The sequence below is a fragment of the Sander lucioperca genome, chromosome 23 (assembly GCF_008315115.2).
Source record: "Sander lucioperca isolate FBNREF2018 chromosome 23, SLUC_FBN_1.2, whole genome shotgun sequence".
In the NCBI taxonomy this organism is placed as follows: Eukaryota; Metazoa; Chordata; class Actinopteri; order Perciformes; family Percidae; genus Sander; species Sander lucioperca.
This window is the reverse complement of record NC_050195.1, coordinates 3499383-3508481: the sequence shown is the minus strand read 5'-3', so window position 1 is coordinate 3508481 and position 9099 is coordinate 3499383. Positions and strand designations below refer to the sequence as shown.

At 42.6% G+C, this 9099-nt stretch overlaps 1 protein-coding gene across 1 annotated transcript; it reads left to right on the top strand.

Annotated features, from left to right (window-relative positions):
- Positions 1-4255: 4255 nt before the first annotated feature.
- On the top strand, positions 4256-6655 carry LOC116053726 (NACHT, LRR and PYD domains-containing protein 1-like). Its single transcript, XM_031304853.2, has one exon. It carries the CDS (start codon positions 4562-4564, stop codon positions 5903-5905), a length of 1344 nt encoding a protein of 447 aa, XP_031160713.1. The 5' UTR covers positions 4256-4561; the 3' UTR covers positions 5906-6655.
- The last annotated feature ends 2444 nt before the right edge of the window (positions 6656-9099 follow it).

Here is a 9099-nt window from a genome sequence, read left to right as displayed (position 1 = left end):
ACAGAAAGAGTAGGTCTAGACCACACTCTATAATATATAATTTACAAAGACCCAACAATTCCAATAATTCTCATTATTTCCCCAAGAGCAAGCATTTAGTGGGACAGTGGTGAGGAAAAACTCCCTTTTAGGCAGAAACCTCGGACAGACCCAGACTCTTGGTGGGCGGTGTCTGACGGTGCCGGTTGGGGGTGTGATGAACAGTGGCAATAATAGTCACAATAAAGATAATGGACCAGCGACTAGAAATAGTAGCTGTAGTAGTTCATGGCGTAGCAGGGCACTGCAGGATGTCACAGGACGTAGCAAGGCATAGCAGGACGTAGCACAGTGTAGCAGGTGTAACAGGGCATAACAGGGCGTGCAGCAGGACTACGGTGACAGGCTGCAACCATGATTTAGGGGCCACCCTAATCCAAGGACCACAACTTGTTTTTGTTGCAATTTTCACTGTCTCCTGCAATTTCATTGCAAGAAAAAAGGGAATGAAGAGAAGAACTTTGCACTTTAAAAATGATTTCAATGTTCCATTCTCTGCTTTATTTTAGGGTCTGGAACCAGAAAGAAAAAACAGCAGCCAACATGAAGAAGATGTCTTAAAGGTTTCTGTGTGAAATCAAGTTGAAAGATGGAACAAAAGAAGAGAAAGCCTTCCTTGCCCTCCTCTGCTGGGCATGACGCACGCAGATGGAGGACAGGTGACGCACCACAGGTGGAGGAGGAGGAGGAGTTCAGTGAAGACAGAAATGACTTAAAGATTCAAGGAAGTCCAATTTTGATCTCAGAAAAACAGATGAATGCAGATGAGAAGTTTTCAGAGGAGGATGTTCAGGATAAGATGCAAAGCCAACATGTCAGCAGATATCGTCCCTTTTCCATTGGTGATAAAGGCAGGTCTGCAGCTAAAATTCATCGTTTCCCCATTTTGTTCTCCTCTCACCAATCAATTGAATCATCAAGCAGCAGAAAAACTGAAGCTGAACTGGGAGAGAAAAGAGATCAGATTTTACCAACAACTGTCCCTCTTGACAAAGACATCCAGTGTGAGCCAGAGCTACATCATCCTCTAGATGCTCTTCTAGATCCCTCATGTATGTTTCAACCTCCTCGATCTAAACAGACTCAAATCATGAAAATTAGCGAGTCAGAATATGACAACTCCAGCTTTAAACCTACACCTTTTTCTTTTTCTGTTCAGCACTTAAGCTCCAGCACTGGAGACAAACAAAAAAAAGAGTCATATGGCTTTCCGGTGGAGTCACAAAGTGCACCTGGAGGTGATCATAAAATGTTGCCACATGTTCCTGCTGAGCACGACTCATCTGAATACCCTCTGTCTTATTCTCCCTGGATGCGATCAATAAAGTATCCTGATTCTGATTATGTTTCTGACATTGAACGGCCTGTAGATTTATCTACCAAAAGTAAAAAAGCCAGCAACTTTCTTCCTCATGCTGCACACGCACTGAGAAACACCTTCACAGGAGCAAATAGCTCACCAGACATGCCTTGTCAAATCTGTGAGAAACTTGGCACTGTTTCTCCATATACCTACGCTTCTACTGGCTACAAGTTAGGTCAACCTCCACCTGGTTCCCTCACAGAAACAAGAATGATAAACAATGCAGCAGGTTTTATGCCAGGAATCAATCAGGATAAATCCAGGGAAATGGAGCTGTATGCAACAGCTGGTCCTTACCTCCCTCAGTACCTCATCAACCCCTCAGTTCATGATATGCTTGGCCTAAGCCGATATAGCCGCAGTCATGAAACTGGGCAGCCTCCCCGTCGTCCTGACCAACAGTCTTCTTTGATTAATGAACCCTGGGAAAGAAAATCCAGAGACATGATTTTCAGAAGACAGGAGATAAATAAGACAAGTCCCTCTAGTATTCCTTTCACCACTGATCATCCCCATAGCATTACTTCTACGACTGATTCCTCTGACTACATGTTAGGTCGACCTCCACCTGGTTCCCTCACAGAAAAAGAAATAAAAAATGCAGCAGCTTCTACGCCAGGAGTCAATCAGGATAATACCAGGGAAATGGAGCTGCATGCTGGTCCTTCCACCCTTCAGTTTGATGATGATTCAGAATCTGATGCATGTTATCACAGAGAAAAAGAAAGGGATGAGTTGTCTCGTAGCCTCTGGTTTGGCCTGCAGGACCGCAGGACCAAGAATTTGGGAAGAAATAGGAAAAATAAGACAAGACACTTAAGTAGCTTGTTTGACTCTGATGACCTGGAAACTCTCAAATATAAACACGCTCGTTTTGGTTCTCCTCCTTTATCAGACCCTAACTTACATCTTCTAAACAGAAAAGATGATGGCGGACCTTGCTTCACTAAATCCAGTTCTGCTGTCCATATACCAACCTGCTCTCCATCCATAGCCCCAAATGTTGCTGTGCTTAATCGTCTGTCTGACATAGACTTTTACCTGCGTTTACCTGATCGTCAGCCTGTCAAGAAAGAAGGGCACTTTAAAACAGATCAAGAACCTGAGTTTTACTCTCCACTGAGACGCAGTCATGCATCTGGGCTGCCTCCGTTGAGCCGCAGTCATGAAACTGGGCAGCCTCCGCTGAGCCGCTATCATGCATCTGGGCTGCTTCCACTGAGCCGCTATCATGCATCTGGGCTGCCTCCGTTGAGCCGCAGTCGTGAAACTGGGCTGCTTCCACTGAGCCGCTATCATGCATCTGGGCTGCCTCCGTTGAGCCGCAGTCGTGAAACTGGCCAGCCTCCCCGTCATCCCGACCAACAGTCTCCTTTGATTAATGAACCCCGGAAGAGAAAATCCAGAGACATGATTTTCAGAAGACAGGAGATAAATAAGACAAGTCCCTCTAGTATTCCTTTTACCACTGATGATCCCTATAGCATTACTTCTACGACTGATTCCTCTCACAACATGTTAGGTCAACCTCCACCTGGTTCCCTCACAGAAAAAGAAATAATAAAAAATGCAGCAGCTTCTACGCCAGGAGTCAATCAGGATAATACCAGGGAAATGGAGCTGCATGCAACAGCTGGTCCTTCCACTCTTCAGTTTGATGATGATTCAGAATCTGATGCATGTTATCACAGAGAAAAAGAAAGGGATGAGTCGTCTCGTAGCCTCTCGTTTGGCCTGCAGGATCATTACGCCAATAAACTCCTGAAGAGAAAATCCACTGACAAGAATTTGGGAAGAAATAGGAAAAATAAGACAAGACACTTAAGTAGCTTGTTTGACTCTGATGACCTGGAAACTCTCAAATACAAACACGCTCGTTTTGGTTCTCCTCCTTTATCAGACCCTAACTTACATCTTCTAAACAGAAAAGATGATGGCGGACCTTGCTTCACTAAATCCAGTTCTGCTGTCCATATACCAACCTGCTCTCCATCCATAGCCCCAAATGTTGCTGTGCTTAATCGTCTGTCTGACATAGACTTTTACCTGCGTTTACCTGATCGTCAGCCTGTCAAGAAAGAAGGGCACTTTAAAACAGATCAAGAACCTGAGTTTTACTCTCCACTGAGACGCAGTCATGCATCTGGGCTGCCTCCGTTGAGCCGCAGTCATGAAACTGGGCAGCCTCCGCTGAGCCGCTATCATGCATCTGGGCTGCTTCCACTGAGCCGCTATCATGCATCTGGGCTGCCTCCGTTGAGCCGCAGTCGTGAAACTGGGCTGCTTCCACTGAGCCGCTATCATGCATCTGGGCTGCCTCCGTTGAGCCGCAGTCGTGAAACTGGCCAGCCTCCCCGTCATCCCGACCAACAGTCTCCTTTGATTAATGAACCCTGGAAAAGAAAATCCAGAGGCATGATTTTCAGAAGACAGAAGATACATAAGACAAGTCCCTCTAGTATTCCTTTTACCACTGATGATCCCTATAGCATTACTTCTACGACTGATTCCTCTCACAACATGTTAGGTCAACCTCCACCTGGTTCCCTCACAGAAAAAGAAATAATAAAAAATGCAGCAGCTTCTACACCAGGATATCAGGATAATACCAGGGAAATGGAGCTGCATGCAACAGCTGGTCCTTTCACCCTTCAGTTTGATGATGATTCAGAATCTGATGCATGTTATCACAGAGAAAAAGAAAGGGATGAGTCGTCTCGTAGCCTCTGGTTTGGCCTGCAGGACCGTTACACCAATAAACTCCTGAAGAGAAAATCCACTGACAAGAATTTGGGAAGAAATAGGAAAAATAAGACAAGACACTTAAGTAGCTTGTTTGACTCTGATGACCTGGAAACTCTCAAATATAAACACGCTCATTTTGGTTCTCCTCCTTTATCAGACCCTAACTTACATCTTCTAAACAAAAAAGAAACAGATGATGGTGGACCCAGCTTCACTAACTCCAGTTCTACTGTCAGTATACCGACCTGCTCTCAGTCCATAGCCCCAAATGTTGCTGCCCCTCCATGTCCACAAGTCAGACCAGCAGTCATCCAGGACTCAACTGTCTGCACTAAAAGAAGCAGAACACAAGATGCATTTCAGCTTCCACCTGTGCATTCTGAAAGTGAACCAATAGTTGTCAGTGATGCTCCGATGGAAATAGAGGCGCCTGTTACAGCTGTGAACTACTCAGTCACAAACACCCTGCCGGCCCATTCTCTCCTCCAAATCTTCTCCTCAGATCCTGGTTGGAGTAGAAGAGACTCCAGCTGCCTGCCTCGTTCTTCCAGCATGCCTTCACTGAGTCAAATAACCTCTGAAAAGATCAAGACCTTAACACGAGCTGAAAGCTTACCTGACATGCTGTTAAAAACCAGCTTTGAGGAGTTTACACCTGATATCACTGCTGATGAAAGCGATGAAACCTACAGGTTCCAGTGCTCCTGCCCAGGCCTGTACCAGTGCAGTGTGACCGGCCTGGTGTTCCACATGGAGGGAGAAGGGGACGTGGTTTACAGGATTGTCCCTTGGACCAGGAGGCTACTGGCCCAGCATCACAAGAAGCCTGCAGGACCCCTGTTTGACATCAAATGTCTGCAGCAGTCGGTGTGTCAGCTTCATCTCCCACACTGTGAGATCCGCTCCACAGGTGGATGTGATTTCTTGTCAGTTGCTCATGTGAACGATGAGGGCATTGAGTTTATCAGCCCTCATAGGATAACAGAAACTCATGTTATTATAAACATCACAGGGTTTTCTGGTTTCGGTATTGTCAAGGATGAAGATTCACCACCTGACCTGGTCCGAGCGCTGGTTCTGCTGTTCTACAGGCCCCCAGCTGATCCTGATCCTGAATCCCTCCTCAATGTGTTGTTGCTACCGAGGAACGTTGTTCTCCGGGATGTGCAGCGCATCCGGAAGAAGTTAGTTGGAGATGAGAACTACATAGAGACATCCCCACACTGTAAACTGCACCCAAATCAGGAATACTCTCTGTCCACTTGTCCTGAAGACAACTCGGTTCTAGTTCAACCAACAGAAGCAGAGTTTGACTGTGACAACTATGACAACTTCTTCCCATCATTCCAGGTGAGCTTAGAAACAATAATGAAACACATTAACCTGTTTTTGAGGGACACCAACAGCTCCCACAGTGTCTGGGAAAGACGAGTTTGTTTATCATCCACTGGAGTAAGAAGGTCCTGTGGGCCGAGCTCTGTGAATCTCCGTCCTAATGACAGGCTGTTGGAGATACGGAGCAGCTTCATCGATGGGATATCAGGACCTGTTCTCAAAAGTCTGCTGGACAAACTGTTGGAGAAAAAGGTGATGGCTGATTCTGAGAGGGAGTCAGTGGACTCGATGAAAAACACAAGAGACAAAGCTCGTTTTGTTATCGACACAGTGAGGAAGAAAGGTGAAGCTGCTAGTTCAGAGATGATTGAGTTCCTCTGTGAGGCCGACCCGTTTCTCTGTGAACATCTTGGGTTGATCTGAAGCTACATAAACAGGTGATGCATTCAGTTTAAGAGTATTTTCTGCAAGAGACCATAAACACAGTAGCCCAGTTTCTTCATAAAAGTGTATTTGTATCTGATCAAGTGTTAAAATATAAGAGCTAAATAGTAGGCTTCTAATAGTGCAGCTGGTTAGTTAAATTGGGTTTCCGGTTGATGATGATGCTGTGTGAACTACCTTTTCTTCGGGGAATCTCCCTGAGCTGTTTTTACAGACTGAACATGAGAGGAAACTGTGAGGATGTTTAGAGCCACCTGCTGGCTGACATGAGTTACTGTAAACTGTTGATGCCATTTTATTTTACAGGATGTTGGAGATTAAGTAACTCTTGTTCACAAAACTTCCATTTGGTGGCTCCTCTGGATGAATGAATGAATGTATTGGTCGTAACCAAAGGATAGGGTCAGAAGCTTCAGCTTATATAAGGCCCAACCATCTCACATGTTTTAAGAGTAACAAACAAAGTGACAAGGAAAAAAATGTACAAGACAAGAAAGATAAAAATAAATCATACAAAAAAACTAAAGAACATATACACTTACCCAGAAAACTTTCTACATACATGCATACATACAGTGTGTTTGCATACACTTATATACATACATACACGCCTACATATACCCATAAGGGTCAGTACTTATATACAGTACATTGCCACCATAAGGCGAATAATATCCTAAATAATGATGATAACCATAATGATAATAATGATGTTCATCATCATCATCATCATCACCATTATCAACATTCTCACAGAATAGTATTGTATAGTATTGTTGAATAGTATGTCTGTACTTATCTAGTGTCATGTCTTTGAACCCTTTTTTAAATTTGAAGACATTCCTACTATGTTTTAATTCCTCTGGTAATGCGTTCCATAACGTCACACCACAGATAGATATGCACATGCTTTTCAACACTGTGTTACAGGTAGGGAGCTTTTGATTGTATCAAACAAGTTCTTCAGCTGATGGGAGTTTGTCCAATTGTCTTTGAAATGTTAATATGTAAATGTCCATTTCCTTAAGTCCTTTAAAGCAGGGGTCTTCAACATTTTTAAGCCAAGGACCCCTTAACTGCAAGAGAGATGGAGCAGGGACCCCCTACTACATATATTGTATAAAATTAAGTTACATATTAAACCGGGCCTATTGTGTGGGCAGCCTAAGGCCTTTATGCATACCTTTTTAGTGCATAGAATTCTAAGCTATTAAAATGTTGGTATGATTTTATAAATCATGTTTTAATGTTAAACATACATGTGGCACACTGAAGTCTTAGGATTAATCAGTCCCTCCAGAAAAATGTGATTATGCGATCGCATAATTCAATGCATAATCAGCCAAAGTCTGCATATTTATGCGGGGGGGGTGCATTTTTTCCAATACGCCGCACTTTCGCCACATAAATTGCCGATTTCCGTGCAAAATATGCGGGGCTTGCATGATTTCATAATCTCCGCGTTTTCTTGCAAAAAAAGTCACATATATCTTAGCAGAAAGTTGAAAAATGTTGCGTTTACTTCACACAAGAGCAGCCATTTTCCCCTGTTGCCATGGGAACGTTATGAAGTGACGTAATTACGCGACGTGAACATCATCGAAAAGCTGCAAACCCCGCGATGAAGCCACGATGGAACCGCAGTTTTTGCAAGTTCCCGCAATTTCATCGCATAAAATTACATAAATATCCCGCATATTCCATCGCATTTTTTAAGAAAACGTGCCGCATAATCAAGGATATTTGCCCAAAACAATCACAAAAAAACTCTGCGTTTTTCTGGAAGGACTGGTTAACTGTGTCTGTGAGTGGCTACCTTAGTGACAACCTCACTTATAGGCCAGTAAACCTATCATCAATGTTTTTTTGTTGCTCATGAATTTGATTCATGTTAAGAAATTTACATTTTAGAAAAAAACTTGAAAAAGCTTGAAAAATAAAAAATAATAAAAAATAATTGGATAATATATGTTGTTTGTATATGTTGTTTGTATACCTGGAGTGGTAACAAAAATAATTTCCCCCTGGGATTATTAAAGTATTTCTGATTCTGATTCTGATTCTGAAAAAGAAATTAACAATAATTTGGTGGCCCCCCTGCAGTAACTCTGAGGACCCCCTAGGGGCCCCGGACCCCTTGTTGAAGACCCTTGCTTTAAAGAGATAGTCCAGCTCTCTTCAACGCCACCAGACTCCTTTGACAAAAACAGTAATTTTACCTCGCAGAACACGGGAGTTGCTGCTCTACGGCTGCCTCCATCGGGTAGTTTGTTTAGGTTACTGTTTGACTTTGGTGTTTTAAACGTGTAGGAGCTAACAAAACAAAAATCAGACAGCAAGAGTTATAGATTTGTTAGATTAGTACATAATCTATGAACTATTATAGACTGAAACATTTAAACATACATTTTAAATTGTTATCAATTAATGAATCTGAAAACTTTTCACGGAGAGAATCACTCTTACTTGAGTTATATTGATAGAATCCCTTTAAAGTTATTTTCTTTTTTTAATTGTGTATTGTGTCTTTTTCTGCCTACTATTCTTTTTGTTTAAATATATTTGATTGGAATTCATTTAAGATGTGTTTAACAAGTGTGTATATAGTGTTTGTTTTTGTTGTTTGTTTTGTATGAGTAAGCACATTGTGAGCATTGTATAATCCAAAGCAAAATTCCTCGTATGTGTCCTCATACCTGGTAAATAAAGCTGATTCTGATTCTGATAATGTGTGTTTGTGAGCCTATTTGAAGACATTTAACAAAGTGTTTTTTTTAATGTTTGAATGCAATTTGAAGACACTGTGGAGCTGTCAGCCAATGGCTGTTTGGAAGGGGCGGGACTCAATAAACTCGGCGACCCTTGTCCATAAAACTGTAATACATCCATGCCATTGCTGCACAGCCACATACTTCAGGCGTGTGTGTGTGTGTGTGTGTGTGTGTGTGTGTGTGTGTGTGTGTGTGTAAACTGATGCTTAAACTAACTACACTATCTATTCGCAACATGACACCGACACTGGTATGGAGAATCTAAGATGATAACAACTTTATATATAGCTCCTTTTAAAACAGAGTTTACAAAGTGCTTTGACAGACAAAAACAAGGCAAAAGCAGGACATCCAGAGGTCAATATAACAACAGACAGCCAAATATGGCAAGGCAAAATTAGG